The 17,998-nt window shown below is 41.7% G+C and overlaps 1 protein-coding gene across 2 annotated transcripts in view; it reads left to right on the top strand.

Moving 5' to 3' along the window:
- Nucleotides 1–2,622: 2,622 nt before the first annotated feature.
- The window catches only part of ankrd26 (ankyrin repeat domain 26), a 32,799-nt gene continuing 17,423 nt past the window's right edge, over nucleotides 2,623–17,998 (top strand). Inside the window, exons 1-21 of one of the 2 annotated variants that reach the window (XM_078283270.1) lie at nucleotides 2,623–2,649; nucleotides 3,776–4,082; nucleotides 4,973–5,087; nucleotides 5,236–5,409; nucleotides 5,728–5,834; nucleotides 5,942–6,079; nucleotides 7,614–7,774; nucleotides 7,926–7,952; nucleotides 8,384–8,420; nucleotides 8,508–8,577; nucleotides 8,661–8,718; nucleotides 8,807–9,000; nucleotides 11,836–12,031; nucleotides 12,753–12,814; nucleotides 12,896–12,995; nucleotides 13,932–14,017; nucleotides 14,102–14,171; nucleotides 14,283–14,327; nucleotides 15,489–15,797; nucleotides 15,896–15,997; nucleotides 16,084–16,160. In XM_078283270.1, coding sequence (XP_078139396.1) covers nucleotides 3,883–4,082; nucleotides 4,973–5,087; nucleotides 5,236–5,409; nucleotides 5,728–5,834; nucleotides 5,942–6,079; nucleotides 7,614–7,774; nucleotides 7,926–7,952; nucleotides 8,384–8,420; nucleotides 8,508–8,577; nucleotides 8,661–8,718; nucleotides 8,807–9,000; nucleotides 11,836–12,031; nucleotides 12,753–12,814; nucleotides 12,896–12,995; nucleotides 13,932–14,017; nucleotides 14,102–14,171; nucleotides 14,283–14,327; nucleotides 15,489–15,797; nucleotides 15,896–15,997; nucleotides 16,084–16,160 — 2,328 coding nt within the window. In that variant the 5' untranslated portion in view covers nucleotides 2,623–2,649; nucleotides 3,776–3,882. The remainder of the gene's footprint in view (nucleotides 2,650–3,775; nucleotides 4,083–4,972; nucleotides 5,088–5,235; nucleotides 5,410–5,727; nucleotides 5,835–5,941; nucleotides 6,080–7,613; nucleotides 7,775–7,925; nucleotides 7,953–8,383; nucleotides 8,421–8,507; nucleotides 8,578–8,660; nucleotides 8,719–8,806; nucleotides 9,001–11,835; nucleotides 12,032–12,752; nucleotides 12,815–12,895; nucleotides 12,996–13,931; nucleotides 14,018–14,101; nucleotides 14,172–14,282; nucleotides 14,328–15,488; nucleotides 15,798–15,895; nucleotides 15,998–16,083; nucleotides 16,161–17,998) is intronic. The other variant, XM_078283271.1, reaches the window with a different exon arrangement.

Genomic DNA, 17,998 nt, shown 5'->3' with positions numbered 1-17,998 from the left:
GAGAAAGTCATTATCTGTCCATCATCCAAAGCACATTGTTCAGTGGTAATATCCTCAGTAGTAATTGCATGTCAAATTATATTATCTCACCTAATCAAGTTATCATTAACATTGCTGGAAGAGCATTTCATTGAAACCAAATGAACCGTTATTGCCATTGTCCATTAATGAGCTTTACCTCTACCCCAATTATAGCAGTCTAACCACATCTGTCCACATCCTCATTAGAATCCCATTGGTTTGGGAGGATGTCAAGAATGAGGCACCTGGCATTACAAAACAAGAGCCAAATAATTAGCCATTCTCAAATGCACAGATATTCACCAGTGATTTACTTCATTCATGTGGCTGTTGTCTGTTGTATTGAGGTCTTATGACAAATGTACCATGCTTGGGATGTGTTCACACAGACTGTGTTGTAGGCTAACCGATGAAATTTTCATTTACCCTTTATGAAGACATTATATGTGCCTTTTTTCTGAAAGTCTTTCAGAGGTGAGGCACTTTTTATTCTCATGTGTCTCCTCATTGAATCAATGGAATCATAAGCTATGCATGATACATTGTCTCATTTTGTCTTATGCAGGCATACATACAGCATTCCTCGTAATCATAACACATATCAATTTACTTCTATGAGACAATGTACCATTCCTTTGTAATACCAAGACATGATGATAGGCTTGATGTTTTTCTAGATCATAGTTCTCTCACACAGCTGTTATGTGTATTCCTGCTGCAGCAGAAAGCAATTTTGAGCTGTTGTGCTCTAGTGGAGGTAAAATAGCTCAGGGCCAAACTAATGTATGCTCTAACAGTATGCTCTGTGCTTTTCTCAATTTGCCTGCATTTTGTTCTATTAGAACTCCCATTACAAGCTATGATGTTCAAAGAGTGCTGAACAAAGGCACCCAGGGGTGGCTACTAGTTCACATCCTGCTACAGTTACAGCTACTTGACATTGTCTTAAATACAGTTAGTGGACAAGTGTACCACAGTCACATTTTTAACTTACTCTGCATTCATCCTGTCAGGCCTACAGTTTAAATATCTTGCCATAAGAGTCTCAGTCAGCTACTATAAAATTACTGTTGCATGACATTGGGTGACTTGGTATCCAAGGTAAATATATGTATACAGAGGAAAAGGGATTAGTGTCCTGTGTAATGTCGCACATTCGGCTGTGGAAGTAAGCAATCCATCGTATAAACTTGCATAACACAAGAGCTAAACACTTGGATTATTATCATCCAAAAGGTAGGATCATCAGCATGTGGAGGATCATCAACACCCCTTCAGAGATTCCATGATATCAAAAACTTACTCAGTGAAGAAAAAAAAACAGCTCTCAAAGGATTGTTTTATCATGTTCAGATGGTCATGTGGCAAGATAGTAGTCTAAAAAAAAAGGTGAATTTAAATTGATTGATTTAGTTCTGTAGTAACAGTGATACCATTGTGGAAGGGCGGCCTAGTCGTTCGAGACCGTCTCAGATCACAATTTAAAAAAGCAGAACAACTGAACATCCTCTAAGCACCTACTGAAGGCAATGCGAAGGTTAAGCAATTGTGAAAAGCAATTAAGCAATTCAGTTGGATCCATTATGACTCAAATGTATATCCTTTAAATAATAATTACCATTGCTACATGTCACCTTAAATAAAAAGAGAGAATTGTATTTTTGTCAAGGAAACTAAAGATGTCTCCCTGCAGGAAAAACCTTCAACATTACATTTTAGGCTGAGGTTTAGGTCAATAAACATGGTCAAGGGCACAAATTGTGATCTTCCATATTGGTATTGGCTGAATATTTCCAAAACCATGTTGGTAGTTTTTAGTTTCTCTGTAGGAACACATACTTGTTTGACTGCAGCTCCTCACTTGCTGCACACTGTGAACTGTAATGGATTGCAACAAGCCGAGCAACAAACATAACTCAAGCCAGCAAGAGATTTGGCTCCTATTACAAGGCAATAAAATCTAGTTATAGGAGGTAAAAACTAAATTACTGGGCACTAGAAAAAAAGTCCAGATCCCTCAATGATGCCAAAAGAACCATCTGCGTCATATGAAAACAAACTGGATTTCCTCTCCAATATCCTTTAACCTGTTAAATCTTATTCCCCCATAATGGTTGAGCAAAAGCACAGATTATGCTACAAAATAAGATTTTAGCCCTGTATCCCACAGAAAAACATAACCCACAGAAATGATCTTCTTTTCTTCCACTGTCTTTAGTCAAAGCCTCTCACATGTGGTGCTCTTCAGTATGCTATGTGCCTATAGGGTCTAAATTCTCCTGAAATGTTGGGAGAACCCCTTGGGGTGACCAGACCCAATGTTGGGAACTGCTGGGTCTTTTAAAACTGCAGTCCTTATGAGCAGAGCCAACTATGATTTCAAGACAAATGTCACCATCAAGTGGCAAAATGTTGCCAATGCAAAACAAGACGTGAAACAACTGTACTGTAAACCAGAGCCATTGTAAACCAACCAACCTTTTACACTGAAGTCGCCTATTGGTCAGTGGAAGGAGTTGTTTCATAGAACTCGTTTCTGATTGGTTCGCAGAAGACACAGCCAGCATGTTCTTCTAAGTTGTATACTCGTTAGCTTCAACTGCCTGATAGGGTTCGGATCATCAACAGGTTTGTGTCTCGGTTTATTGAGCTAACTTAAGTAGCTATTACACGTTGTCTTTCCTGGATGCTCACATAACGTTAAGAGGCTTGCTACACCCTTCATTTTGTAGTTAACGCTTACCTAAATAATTGCTGTCTCCGCTGTCCAGTATGTAACGTTTGCTAATTAGCTTTGAGTTAGCTGTGTTTAGTTTGCCTGAGCTAACGACGTTAGCTAACGACTTCTGTCAGAACAGTATATATTCCTGTTGCTGAATTAAGTCTTGCATACTACCTATGCTATTTCAACGTGATAGCGACTACAGCTGCTCTGTTCGGCTCTGCTACAAATTCAATTCAAATATGGCGGTTTGCATCGTTTGTGAAGTGACGACGTGGGTGGCGCAGCACGGAGCCATCTACTAACTTATGCCATTGAAATCGTTAGCTAGGTAATGTTGCTAGGCAACAAATGATCGCAACTATAAGCAGATTTTTAGCATTGACCACCATGTTTACTTTTTCCTGGACAAGATAATACCAGAAACTGTTGAGTGCATCAATCATTAGTTAATGATAGAGGAGAAAAATATGACATCAAGGTAACTGTCAACATCAACATAACGTCAGATGGGTACGGTAGCCAACCATTTGTGCAGTCAGTTGCCATGGTAACAAGGCACAAGATATACGTTCATATAACAACGCTCACTAGCTGACCTATAAGCTTGGGTTATGTTTAATTTCTATGCTAGTTTACAAAGTCGCTGTAGTAATGCAACGTCAACATAGTACATTGTAAGTCGTAGGTACTAACGTTATAGAGTATGCCCCGGTTTCCAGCAAAGGTATGGTCAAATGAGGGTAAACGTTGCTTAACGTTAACTGTAAGGCTACCGTTAGCTTGATCGCTAATCGGCATCAGTGTTTAGTCAGCTAGCTAACAGTTAGCGTTAAAGTAATGAAATGAAAAGTATGAGTGTTTCCTAACGTGTCCAGTTGATTGAAATGCCAGGCGCTGGTTTACTTTTTTATCAAATGTGTTCGAATGATCATGTCGCCTATTTATCTCAAAGAAATATCTAGCGAGCTTGCAATGCTCTCAACGCGGTTTTACTGAGTGGCTAATCCGCTTTACACGTCTTATTTTTAGGGATGGGAGAGACGCCTGTGGTGATCCTCCAGCAGCAGCTGAGAAGCAGGTAGTGACGGTGCAAAAGCAATGCGGTCGCGTCGCTGTCTGCTGTGCTTCTTTATACAATGAAGAAGATATTCAACTTCACTAAGAAAAAGAAATTCCCCTCCAGCACCCCCGACAATGGGAGTGTGCTCTCTGTTGGCTATGAACTGAAAGAAAAGGACCTCGGGAAGGTTCATAAGGCTGCCTCAGTGGGTGATGTGGCAAAGCTGAAGCAGCTTGCCAAGAAGAATGACATCAATCAGCTTGACAAGGAGAACAGGTAAATGGGATAGTAGGCACAGTGCTTGTTACTCCTTGCTGGATTGATTGTCCTCTATGATATTACTCATTATTGCAGTCCATGAATTGTTTTATATCATGCCACCATCACTTCATCTCTCCAACGCTCTTATCTTTATCTCTCTGAACACTATCTATAGAACGTCTCATTTATCCACTATTACATCAGTGTGTATATTTTTAGCAGCTTCTGTTCAATAGTCCTCATTATGGACATTTTTCACATAGCTGAGTATGCTAAAGCCCAAAATCCCAGAACAAGAGTTATGGTAACTGGTATCCAGTATTTCATACTGCCAACTCATGTTTTAAATGCCAAGTAAAATGGATGCGACACCTCCATTATTTCTTTTCTACTTGTGTTTCAAGGTAGGATCTAGTTACCTTTTACCAGTAGTATGTGGCAGACGTAATTGTGGTGTTAGTGGAGTGCTTGAGCCAATTTACAGAGTGGCTTGTTATAGTGAAACAATAGTGAGGCATCTGTTCCTTAGAAACTACAGTAGGACTTCACTAATCCAAAATCCCCAACAGTGGAAATTGTCAGAACTAGTTAAATATTCAGGTAACCATTCATTGACCCATTCAAAAAATGAAGTCTGACGTATTCTAAACACACTATATACTATAACTTGCATTCCTATTACTCCTATTCCTTGCATATTTTCTAGAAGGAAATCACAGATTTTGGGCACAGTAAATGTTATTATTGTTAGTTTTAAAAGTAGTATTCTAATGGTAATTATTATTAATTGTATTAAATTATTTTTTGTGTCAGCATTGAATTGGCTCATTATGTCTGGTCAGTACAAGAGTGTGAATAAGAATGCTTGCATGTGAGAAAATTATCATCCTTTTTTCCTGTTACAGAACAGCGCTTCATATTGCCTGTGCCAGTGGACATGTTGAAGTGGTTCAGTTCCTCGTTGAGAGCAAAGCCAAGCTTAACCTATGCGACAATCAAAATAGATCCGCCTTGATGAAGGTAATCCTGGATGATGAGAGTCTTAGATGGAGAGAGCAACGCTTTTAAAGTAAAATGTATTGGTGATGAGCATGGTTGGCCGATTTCTTAATGCATGTCTTGTTTAGAGCCTTGTCCCCACACTCTTGTTAATACTCCACAATGGCAGGCGGTGCAGGGCCAGTATGAGCGCTGTGTGAGCATACTGCTGGAGAATCATGCCGAGCCAAACCTGGTGGACATCAATGGGAACACAGCCCTGCACTTGGCCGCAAACATCCCTGCCATCTCCACTGCCATGCTGCTCCTTGAGCATGAGGCTGACATCAACGCCCAGAACAAGGTAACCCTTGCGGCCTCAGGCCACATACTGGGACCGTCTGCAGTAGCACAGCTAATACACAGTGAAAGAAACACATTAGCAAAGCCCTGGGGAGTAGGCTTATCTCCTATAGGTTTAGAATAGAGAGAGCATGAAGCTAAAGACAGGAGCACAGTTACATGATAACTATACACAATAATAATTGTTGTTTTTTAACATGTTAAAATGCTACAGCGTTGTTTGATATCAGTCACTGGATCATATTTTAACATTGAGGTGTTGCTATTGTGATGAAGGCTGTGCACTGAAAGAGGATATTGATTTTGATCTGATTTTTAGGAGGGTTTCACCCCCTTGACTGTGGCAGTCCGTGAGAACCATGCGGAGATGGCTGAGTTTCTCCTTAAGGAGGGTGCTGATGTGAATTTTAAGGACCAGGGGCAAAGGTCACTGCAAAACAATGGCACATTTGTGATACATGTAGAATGACCTTAATTTTGCTGACATGTCAGTTTACACTAGGTCATGTTGCTGTCATTTATTTTGCCTTTAGGTCCCCATTGATGATAGCTGCTGGCAATGGACAAATCAATATGTTGCGGCTGCTCTTACAGTTTGACGCAGACATTACACTAAAGGATACCAAAGGATGGTCATCTGATGACCATGCAGTGATGAATGGGCATCATGCGTAAGCTGTTTCTTTTCCTTGCTCATATATTCACCTAGAGGGGTGTCGAACCATGTGCCATGGAGGGCCGAGAGTATGCAGGTTTTGTTCCAACCAAACACTATACCAGGGGTCTTTCTCAATATGCGTTCTTCTATCCTCCATGACGGGTTTTTTACGTAATATCTAGCCTAACCTCAGAAGCATGATTCCAAAACAAACTAACACAAGGACTGAGGACTAAGTTTACTTGCTAGCCGAGGATGCATCAGATGTGTCTCGACTGACAAGAATTAATAGAAAGCCCCAAGATTCATTGCGAGAACAACGCATCACGTCCGAGCAGCGCTGTAGTCTACAGTAGAGAGTAGGGCTGGGCGATATGGCCTAAAAATAAAATCTCCGATTTTTTCACACCTACACCCGATTTACAATTTTAATCGATTTTTTTTTCTTAAAAACAAACTAAGTGTATGAAAATCATATGAAACACCAGCGCATCTGTAGTGTCTTTCCACCGGGGCCCCTTCTTGTCATATGGGATGTCACAGGAAAATGATGCTGCTAATGTTACCTGCTTTTTAGCAGCCGTTTGGGGGCTGCCGCTAGCTCGTGCATCTCGCAGTGCCACACACTTCTCCCACTCGGCTGCTGCCTCTGTCGGAGATGCTGGAATAAATTTGTTGCGCTGCTACCTTTAGTTGCCACAGACTTTAGATAAACTTTACAACGGACGGTGCTTCGCTCGACGTCGGATGTTGCAAAACCGAACCACTTCCAAACGAGCTCCTCACTTGTAGAAGCGTGTGCTGCCACCTTGATACTCTGTTTGTGTCTGAGGGGAAATCTCGGTGGGTGTTGTAATCAACTGCAGAAGCTCAGGGAAGTGGTGGGGCTTGATTGACAGAGAGCGATCCGTGCCGTATTTACCCAGGTTAAAGTGAATCTCGATTTTCATTTTTACACATCGTCCTAAACCATAAATTCAAATTAATTGATAAAATCGATTTATCGCCCAGTCCTAGTACAGAGCCAGTTGAAACAGCTGGGAAAGTTAACAGCTGTGTGTCTAAATTAATCACACAGTCCATCTCAAACTGTAATTATGCATCTCTGTGCTTACGTTCATGTGAAGTTTGTTCTCTCCAAGTCAACTTGGGAAGAACATTCTCCACAAGGTCACAAGTATCAACTTGGCATCCTTGGCATCCTTGGATCCACCTGAGTGGATTATCAAATCCACTCAGGTGATTTTCACTGATTAGCACACTTTCAACCAGAGAGGTGGAGCTAATCAGTGAAATCACCCAGTGGAGTCTTTAGTTGGAATATAACACTGCATACTCTCGGCCCTCCATGACAGATGTGTTGACACCCCTGACCTAGAGGATTGCTGTATACATAATATCCACATCTCCTTTGGCTTTTAGCATATCACAATCAGAATCACTTAATACAAGTACAATAAATGTACAGGAATTTGTCTTGGTGACAAATGGGAAATGAATCATGCTGACATTTTCAGTCTCATGACTCCCTTTTGACTCCCTTTTAGCTGTTCCCACCTCATCATTGAGCATGGTACCAAGAGGAACGCCATGCCCTCCCTCTCACATCAAGTCCCGAGCAAAAAGAAGAAAAAAATGCTGTTGGGCAGTCCTTCCCAAGATGTTGAAGCAGGCTTCTCTCTGGGAGGACCAGCCACTGACAAAGATGGTAGGAAGATGAGTTTTCATTGCATCATAATAAACAAGTGGTACGAGGATATTATCAGTCTAACCTAGTACTGTATCATTATTGTGTCTGTTCATAATTGACCTTGATTATTTCATTTATCCCTCATGCAATACCACTTGACTGGATCTAGAGCATGGAGCAAATGAAGCAGGGAGAGGTATTACTATGCATAGATATAGCTTTGACAGCAAAATCAGACAAATTCAAGTTGTTCAGGGCTTATCTTTGTCTCTTAACGTAAATTAAAAATATGCTGCACTTGTATAATTCAAAGGGAATTATGCATTCAATGTTTTTTCTCCAGTAAAGATGATTAACCGTTACCAAGGCTGCACACTTACCCACCTCCTGTCTTGAGGAAGTGTCTGATTTTGTTATGCTGATTTGATAGTGTTTTGTGGATTGCACTTTCTGCACTTTTTAAGATGCTAAGCTATGTTTAGGACCCAACATTTGATAGCATAAATATAATCGTGCAACATGAACCTCTCTGAAATTGGTTCCAATGTGGATAAGTCTTGAATAAAGAGGATTGAGGTGTATAAAAACTGACAACTGACAACACCAAGTTCCTCTGTTGTGTTGCAGATACCGAGGACAATTCTCAATCAGAGTCACTAAGTCGGTGAGCACATTTCTTTTCAATATCTGAAACTTAACAGTCAACAACTATGTGACTTCCCAGTTCATGTCATTCTTCTTACCTGCTCAGGGCTTCAAAAAGTGCTGCTGATGATTGGCCATCGTCAGAAGATGATGATGAATCAGATTTAATCCCAAAGGTGATTGTTACACATTTATTCTTACAAATATTGTTTTTTCTGAAGTCAGTTCTGACCCTTATTTGTTCTGCTGTTTTTTTCAGAAACCACAGAAGGTAAACCTAAGGAAACTGATTGCCTCTAAGAATGGAGAGGATGCTGGTAAATTTTTTAACCTTGTTCACTTATTGGTGTCCCTCCATAGTTTGTGGTTGTTGGTAGTAATCTTTGACCCCTGCCTGCCCTGTAGCTTCTGCACAACCTGACAGATCCTTGAGCGGCACAGAGTCTGAGCCTGAGAGTGAGGATAGAGTCCTGAGAATCCCATCCCTCCCCAAGGCTTTACCATCCAGCAAAGCTCCACAGCACCTAGTAGCCCCTTCCCCTGCTTCCTTTTCCAAAGCTCCCCAGATGACTTCTGTCCCTCTCCCAAACTACAAAAAGGTAAAATAACGATGTTGAAACTGTGCCAGTTGTATTTCTGTGACATCTTTGTCTCCTTCTTTTCTTCTATTCTTGTCCTTCATGCTTAAAACAAGCAGACCGTGGAGCTGAGCTGAGGAAAAGTGAGCCCTCAGAGCAGCCTTCAAGTAGTAAAGCAAGATCAGACTCTCCAGAGGGAAGCCCAGAAGGAGAGGACTCTGAGGAAGAAGATGAAGATGATGATGAGGAGGAGGAGGAGGAGGAAGATGATGATGATGAGGAGGAGGATGATGATGATGATGAAGACGAGGATGAGGAAAGTGAAGAGGAGGATGAGGAAGAAGATGAAGAGGAGCAAGAATGTGAGGAGGAAGAGGATGACAATAATGCTGTGGCCTCAGTCCCGGACAACACCGTTGGAATAGAAGATATACAAAAACTGTCTGCCACTGGTGACCTTAAGATTATTGGCAGTGGTAATACTCAAAATGTACCTGGTACTGACAAAGTAACTGGTCCTAGTCTTGTAGGTATAGCTGAGAAAGTAGAGGCTCCAGAGAGTGCGACCAATACAGAGACTCAAAACAATGAGAACATCAGTTCAGCTGGGATATCAAACTATGGTATGCCGGTGACACTAGATATAGAGGATGACTGTGTTGTGTCAGCCATTCGGGTAGAATCTAAATTATCTGATGAAGATGAAAGCTGTGGGAAGGAAAGTAAATGGCTATCAGATCAAAACATAATTTCAGACCTAGGTTCTACTGCAGGCCTCATGACTTCCAGACATAGCACCCAAACTCATTCACCTAGCAAGGTTGAGGAGGATTTTGATAAAGAGAAGAAAAAGGATGATGACGACCTAGATACAGACTCCTGGAGTGATAAACCAGACAATGTTGATACAATGTGGAATGACAGTGATGATGATGATGATGAGGGTAATCAAAAGGTGGGATTTGGTCGCAACACAGTACTTGCCAACCGAAGCAATATGGTATCTGAGGATGAAGGAGAGGAAAATTCAGACGGTTCTTTAGATGCTAAAGATGATGATAATGAATCACATGAAAAGACTTCTAAAGTAGGAAAACGCAGGTCCTCATTGGGCTCCCCATTAGAGGAAAATGACAATGACAACTGTGCTTCACCCAGAGAAGAGGATAAGGTAAACACAGATGCTCGTGATCAGAAAGGTGATGCTCAAGCATCAGATTTATTGCCAGGAGCAACGACTCTTCAGTCAAAAAGTATATCACCTAAACCAAATGAAGACAACCTGGAGTCCTTGTGGGATTCTTCATCATCAGTGATACCTCTCTCAAAAAGCATCTCACCTAAGCCAAAGGTAGGTGAATCAAAGTCCTCTTTGGAATTCTCTTCACCAAGCACTCCTCACTCAAAAAACAGATCAGCTAAATCAAATGTAGATCAGTCAAAATCAGAGTGGGATTCTTCCTCAGATAATGATGATCAAAAAGTTGGTGCCTCCTCCACCAAAGGTGAAGTGTTAGAGGTTATTGGTTCAGTAGAAGTAGAAGTGTCATCACCATTTACTAGTATGAATATTGTATCATCAACAAACCAGGCTGGAGAGCAGCAGTGTTCTGATGACTCTTGGGAAGATGAAGATGAAGAAAATGGCAAGGAAGAGTCAAATGATGATGCCTCCCCTGCAGTGTCACCAGAACTTGAGGACGAAAAGACAACCAGTATCCAGATACTAGATAATGATGATCTTGAACCCAGTTCTCTATCTCCAGAAATGGGAGGAAAATTAGATAATCAGAAAGATGATGATGGTAGTTGGGATGATGATGATGATGATGAAGATGAAAGTGATGAGCCAGAAAAGCCTATCTCTCCCATTCAAAACAAAGCAGAAAATTCACCACACAAGTGTACACCCACTGCAGCTTGCCCTGTACCTAAGACAAAGAATGTTGACTATGGTGAAGTCTTGAAGAGCAGGCCTTCTACACCAACAAATTTGCCATCACTAGTGTCTAGACCCACAAGTGCAATGGACAAGAAGTTAGATGAAGAAACTGACGTAGATATCTCTCAAAAGGTTGACATGGAGGGAGATGAAGATGACGAGAAGGTTCCCGTATCAATGATTGATGGGGATGATGAGTCTGCAGAATATAACGGACTGGAGGAAGAAAAGCTGTTTGATGATAAGAAAGAGAATCCCATCAAAGATGAGGAGAAAAGTGAGGATTCTGACAGCCAGGACCAAATGCTGCAGTACGATTTTGCCAATGCCACGATCAAAGTGCCTAATGTGGGAGATGATTCTGACAACACTCTTGATGGATACCTATGTGAAGGCGACAAGTCAGACGAAGAACGTGAGCCTAGATTAACTGCATATGTTCCACTATGTGATAAAGGTGGCACTGTCCCCCAAACAGCCTCATTAGATGACCTCGATGAAGAACCAGTAAAGGAAGTGAAATTATCCAGCCCACCCACCAAAGATGATGTTGCTGCTGGTCCGTGCCATGAGTCCAACAGTGGTGGATATTCTGACGAGGAGTTACCTCAAACTGACATTGATGATGTTGATGTAGATTCACATGTTGAGCTAGAGAGCATGGGCAAGGAAGGTCCAGAGCTCAGAAACATTGAGGAGCTTGTGACCGAGGTAAAACAGGCTTTGTGTGGTGGAATACAACAGGTAGTTTTTAGGTATATAGTGTAGCAGTTTCTGTGATGTAGTCTAGTTATTCTTAATAAGGCCTCTGTAAACACTCCAGTTCTGCCAAAGTTGTAATTTGGACTGCTGTAAGTAGAACTGGGTTTTGAGAATATTTCATTATGAATAAACCACATTTCTTCTTTACACAGAAAAAAGAAGATTCCATTGAGGAGGATGAGGATGATGATGATGACAAAGAGGAGGAGAGAGATGAAGACGAGGAGGAGGAGGAAGAGGAAGGAGACCTCACAGATGAAAATGATCAGGCTGAAGTAGATGAAGGAGACTCCCCCATTGCTGCCACGCCTGTTCCAGAGACAGAAGTCTCAAAAGATAGGCAAAGGGGTAAGAAGCAAATACTGAAATATAGACTTTTCTATTCATAATGGATGGTCTAAACATAAAACAGCCACATGTGCACCATATAAATAAAGGTCAATAGAAATGTACCATTGTCAAGATCTCAATGTATAGGTCATTCTAGTCATCACAGTAACGTGCCCTGGTGCTGGCACTATAAACAAGTGCATAATCAAGTTTATAGTACACAGACTCCATCATTTATAGTATTGTGCCCAATGATTGCACCTAGGTGTGCAGAGCATGTGCTGCTTTTGTTTAGTTTCTTTTAACAAATCTGTCGCTAAGGTTTTTTCTACTTTCTGGTATATACTTCAGTATCGAATTGCAGAATTTTGGTGATTTCTTGCCAGGAATTTTTTTTGTTTTTGTAATTGCTAGAGCTCTGCTAACCTCCCTTCAAATCAATCCATCTTGGATGGCTGTAGTGCCAGAAGGGATGTGAGGTAGTGTTTTCACTACTCTGACAAGCCAATCAACGTATCTACAGTGTGTGCAGCCCCTGTCATGTAGTTACATTTGTCTAGTTGTGCACGCTATGTCTGAGGGTCTGCCAACCCTCATTGTGACCCTCTGCGGGTGCCACAGACACACTTTGTGACTGTGAGGACCATTACCGTTCAAATTAAGCGTAAACCTACATCAACCAGATACACTCCAGAACAACAGCTTAATTAATCAACATCTGTTGAAATCTCATCCATAGATTTCCTTTCTGAGTTGGGTCTGGAGAAGGGAGAGGAAGAGCAGGATTCATGGGACTCTGAGGTACAGTAAGGTGTTTTGGAATACCTTGAAGGATCAGATATCTGTTATACCTGTCCTCATAGACTATTTTTTCTCTTTCAGTCCCACTCTGAAAACCCCAACAAGCCACATGATGGGGAACGAAGCTCTCATGCTCAAGTTCAAGAAGAGATGTCCATTGTTGAAGAGCAGAATAAAGAAGGTAATTCACACTTTATTGTTAATCCTTTTTTGGATGTGTCAAAGCAAAAGAACTGATGACAGCCATTATAGCTTTGCTTTCTATAAAATCATTCCAGGCACCATTCCATGCTGCAGAAACAGTATGACCTTCTTATGATATCATGATCATAGAATAATGTGCATTAATGTATTAATGCATGTATTAAATCTTTGTCTGAGTAATGGTTCATGTTTGCAAGTGTGTTCTCAATTAAAATAAGCACTGTGATTTCCATCAGTCAAACAGACTTTCCAACAGTATGTTACATTTCTTTTGTAGACTTGTTTTATATTCCCTCCTTTTTAAGAGGGGAAGGAAGCAATACGATGGCAATTCTAGAGCCTCGGAGGAGTGTAGGCAGGCCAAGAGGCAGCCAGGGAGTGGGTATGAGTGTTTGTCTTGCCTCATAGGCCTGAAGAACAGCATGTTAACCATCCCAGAGGACTGACCATCACCTCATGATCACTATAAGAGAATGCATGAAACATACTCCTTCCTGACTGCTATCCTTGAATCCCATATTCCCAATTTTGGGTCTTAGAGGGTCACAAGTTCTGCTTGGCTTTCTTGTGTCTCAGTGACAGCTTGCTGTTTTGGCTCAAATAATATTTGCAAATACTTCTTTTGAGATGAGTGAATATGACACTTCTCAACATTCTAAACTAATACTGAACTTGTGTCCCACTGAAACCAGAACAGGGGAAACTAAATGCTTGTCCTTTGCCTAATCATGCATCTTCATGCTAATTAACCATGAGCTCAATTGCATGAGAAAGCTATTTACAGTGCTCTGGCTTCATACGGCAAACTACCAAGCAAACTCATTCAATTGCATCAGAACATTGTTCTGTCTTGTCCAGCAAATGTTTCCTGTTCTGTCTCAGCCAAACATATGATATATGTCTTGTCTTGCAGTTGTAAAGAACGGTAATGATGGTAATGGAGGTTGCAATGACAGTGATGGCAAAGATGTGAATAATGATGCTGCTGCACAGAAAGAGGTAGGTTTCAGCAATTTAATGCTGTAGAAAATGTATGAAATGGTGGTCCATTTCTATAACAATGTTTTTTTCCCCCTCTGGCAGACTGAGAAGGCAAAATGGGAACCACTGTCTGTTTTGAGCAAGCTTGAAGGAGATACTGATAGAAAGACAGGTAAACTGGATTGTTCCTCAGCCTCATGATTCCAAATGTTAGAAAAATGAATTTCTTTGAAGCAGTTAGGTCCATTTCTCTTTAACCTTGTACTTCATTTCTATTCAACAGATTTAATGGAAGAGCTTGGTCTGGGTGATGTTGACGATCTTGAAGGTAAGCTGAACTATTTAAATCTCCAGATGCACATTTTGGTGAGACTGTATTAATTAAACATAAAGTGAATGTTCCCAAACTTAGACCCCTAATTAGTGTCCCATGGTCCCGGGTAAGACTTACAGGTGTTGGGGATTTGGTACAAACTGTTTTGGTTTTAAAGCACTAAATGAAGTTGACTACAGCTACTGTGTTTGTTTCTTTCATCACACTTTTTTTGAAGCTCAAAAAGCAGGTCAGTGCACATGGACTTAGAGTTGATTAGATGATTAGAACCTTTTCCTGACCTTGCCAGCTATAGGCTGGTTCTTCCTTAAGGGGGTCGCACACCGGACGCGTCTGGCGGACGACATACAGCGTCCAAAAATTTGAAACCAGTGTTTACAGTGAAGGTGTACACAGGTCTTGGAGCGCCACTCACCGCCACTCATGTTTTCCACTATTGCTACTAAACCCAGAACAAGCCCCACAAATCAATATTAGATATGCAGCTTGAAATGTATCATTGTGAACAGAAGTAGCAAGCCATCTAATATTTTAAAAACAATAACTCGTTTTTATTTTGTCAGCTGACATTTGTTTTCCATCTAAAAAATCATCGCCTAGTAAATCAAATAAATGTAGGCTATCCAGTATATCCATTCATTCACTCTATGAATGGCCCTCAAAAAAAAAAAAAACTAAAGATGGATGATGAACGGTTAATTAATGAAGTAGGTAAATATCCGGAATTATACGCCATCAATCACAGATTATTTAAGGATAACCAATGAAAGTCGGCAGCTTGGAGGAAGATTGCGGGAGTAACGGGATGTACCGGTAAGTTATAACGTTAATCTATTATAAATATTAACGTCTACTGGCGCTCTCTGTGTGATGCTTCCTATGTGGTTTACCTGCGCCTTGTCCAATCTGCTACGTGGCGCGGCGCTTCTCGTCCTGTGTGCGACCCCCTTTAGACCCCAATTATACACACTGCAGTGCTGAAATAGCATTTCCCAGATCTTCTCCATTACATGATATAAGCACCTTACCATGTATGCCATGAGCGCATACATTTTTGGTTGTTGCCCCAGTTGGAATTGAACCCCCAACCCTGGCAGTATCAATACCATGTTTTACCTATTGCTCATCCAGGTTTTCATTGTGTTTCTGGTGCAGATGCTTCAGACTGGGATTCAGCCAGTACCACCAGTAGAAGGACCCTCCCTGGCCGCAGAATGGCCTCCCCTGGAGTCGAGGAGGTCCCAGAATGCTCCACTCCATCTATTCAGGAGCAGGAGCAAGAAATCCCTGCAGCAGCACCCCCTGCACCCCAGAGGAGCATCAGCTCAGACAAGAGAATGTCAACACTGCCCAGCCCACATGCTTTGACCTCTCATTCCCCTCCCCAAACCCTGCCCCTGCCCCTGCCCCATCCCCAACCCCGTGCAAGGAAGATGGTGCCTCAGAAACCAGAGAGCGAAGAAGGTAAAAAACCATAAGACTTGATTTCAATGTCCTTATTATTTACCTCAGTAATTCACACAATAATTCTCCCTGTCTCACTTTGACTTTCTGTCACTCAGAATCGGATTGGGATTCAGACAATGTGACCTCTTCTTCCAGTCCAGTTAAAACTGACCATCAGCTCCCAAATATAGCTGAGCATCAGGCAGTGGTGACACCAGGTAAGGGACCCCATGACTTGTAAAGCAGGCCTATTTGTGTACACATGCCTTCTGCTCTAGATAAAGACTGGCTGTCTCCTGTGTAGATTCTCCTGTGCATGAACCTTCACCGATGGCAAGAAACAGTGCGACTAAAGAAGAGCCTGAACAGCAGCAACAAAAGGTGAGTCGTCAGAAAATACCCTGCCCCACCTCAATCCTACCTCATTTCTCACCCTCTTGTGCTTTTTGTCCCAAACTGTCTGTACAGCACTGTTATGCTTTCCCACTCACAGGAAAAATCAGTCCAAATAATAAATGGGTATATTTCAAAGTGAAGTTACATTGACAAACAACTACCCAAATTGGATAAAATTATCTAGTTTCTGACATTATGAATTTGTATCTTTCGTATTTGTTTTACATTGTGTGAGTCTCTTCCCTTGAGGATCTTAAAATCCTGCGATTTTCTTTGACTCATGTTGTGAAAATGCATTAATTTGAAAACATTAAGCAAGATCAAAGGGCATAGACATAATCTCTAATTACACAAAACATGGTGATATATTAAAACAATTTGGGCTTGATTTTCCCTGTAGTAAAGTGGTTATTATTTCCTTGTATTAAGATTTAAGTTGGTGATGTCATAATTAGGAAATGATATGAGAATCAGATATTACAGTGCTTCCACACTCATTTCAATATTTTTGTCTGTATTTTGAAAAGTTAAACATCTATATTGCAAAGTCAAACCTTGGTTTGTGCATTTTTTGTCTTGTTTCTTTGTGTATTTCTTTGTCTGCTCATGCCATCAAAGGAGAAAGATGATACTTTAGATACATCAGAGTTAGACCTAAATAACCCACACCACTCTGGCCTTGTGGGCTCTGAGAGTGGAGAAAACAATGAGTTAAGAGATGAAGTGGGTGATGACATCCAGTGGGAGAAACGTTACGAGAAGCTCTGGGTAGAGGTGGAGAAAAGGGATGTAAAATCCACCTTCAAGAACGTCGCATGTGAACTGAAGGAGAAGTTTGGAGAGCTATCTCAGGCAAACAGATGTACTGCAGAAGACATCACAGAAGAAGAGCGGGCCAAGGCTGAATCTCCCTCTGCAGAAGAGGCGTCAAGCGATGAGGAGGAGGGGGAACTCTTTGTGCGCCCCACAGCCAGAGCGAGGAGTACAGTTCTCCTCCCCATACCTGAGCAGCGGGAGTCAGGACTGGAAGACTCCGTGACTGAGTCAGCTGAGAACTCCCAGTGTGAGGACCAGATCCAGGCCTGTGAGCCCCCATGTAGTGAGGGCGGCAAGGCTCAAGACTTGGATCTCCTAAGTGATGATGTTCTGGAGGACTGCAGATCTCCTTCACCACAGCTCTCTGCAGGAAGCTACACCACGCAGAGAGACTGCAACATAAATCATGCTACCGAGGCTTTTACCGATGGCCATGTCGAGCCTATGTCTGATGATGTCAACTTGAACTCATACTTGAATGATGAGACCAAACCTGAGCCAATCCAGCAACCACATCCGGAGCTTCCCTTGGGGGGCAACACTACTGATCTAGATGAAGCTGAGAGGAACCGTGCGAGCTCAGACGAGGATCCTGAAGAGTTCACTCAATCTCGTCCTCCCTCACTAAGCATACATTCTGCAGCTACCCCAGGGGTTTCCGACGAAGAGTTGGAAGAGGACATGCAAAGGTTTAAGCATGAGGTAGGGATGCTGAAGTTTGTGTTCCTGGACTTGGAGAAAGAGAAGGCCCAACTACAGAAAGAGGTAGAGGATGGCCGCCCCTTACTCCCATAGTCCCTTCTAGATTGGCTCTCTTTCTCTTCATTTTTTTCCCCATTTCATTACCTTTGGTGAGTGTGAGGAAAAAGCCCAAACCATGGCCACAAACTGTCACATCGGCTTATTTCCATCTGTGTTAAATGTCAATTTTCCATGTCACAATACTCCCAAGTGTAATTTCATGTAGAAAAGTTTGCATGTTCCTCCTTCCATATATCCTTTTGCTA

The sequence above is a fragment of the Centroberyx gerrardi genome, chromosome 4 (assembly GCF_048128805.1).
Source record: "Centroberyx gerrardi isolate f3 chromosome 4, fCenGer3.hap1.cur.20231027, whole genome shotgun sequence".
Taxonomy (NCBI): domain Eukaryota; kingdom Metazoa; phylum Chordata; class Actinopteri; order Beryciformes; family Berycidae; genus Centroberyx; species Centroberyx gerrardi.
Note: the sequence above shows the minus strand (reverse complement) of the source record. Positions and strands in the feature narration are given on the sequence as shown.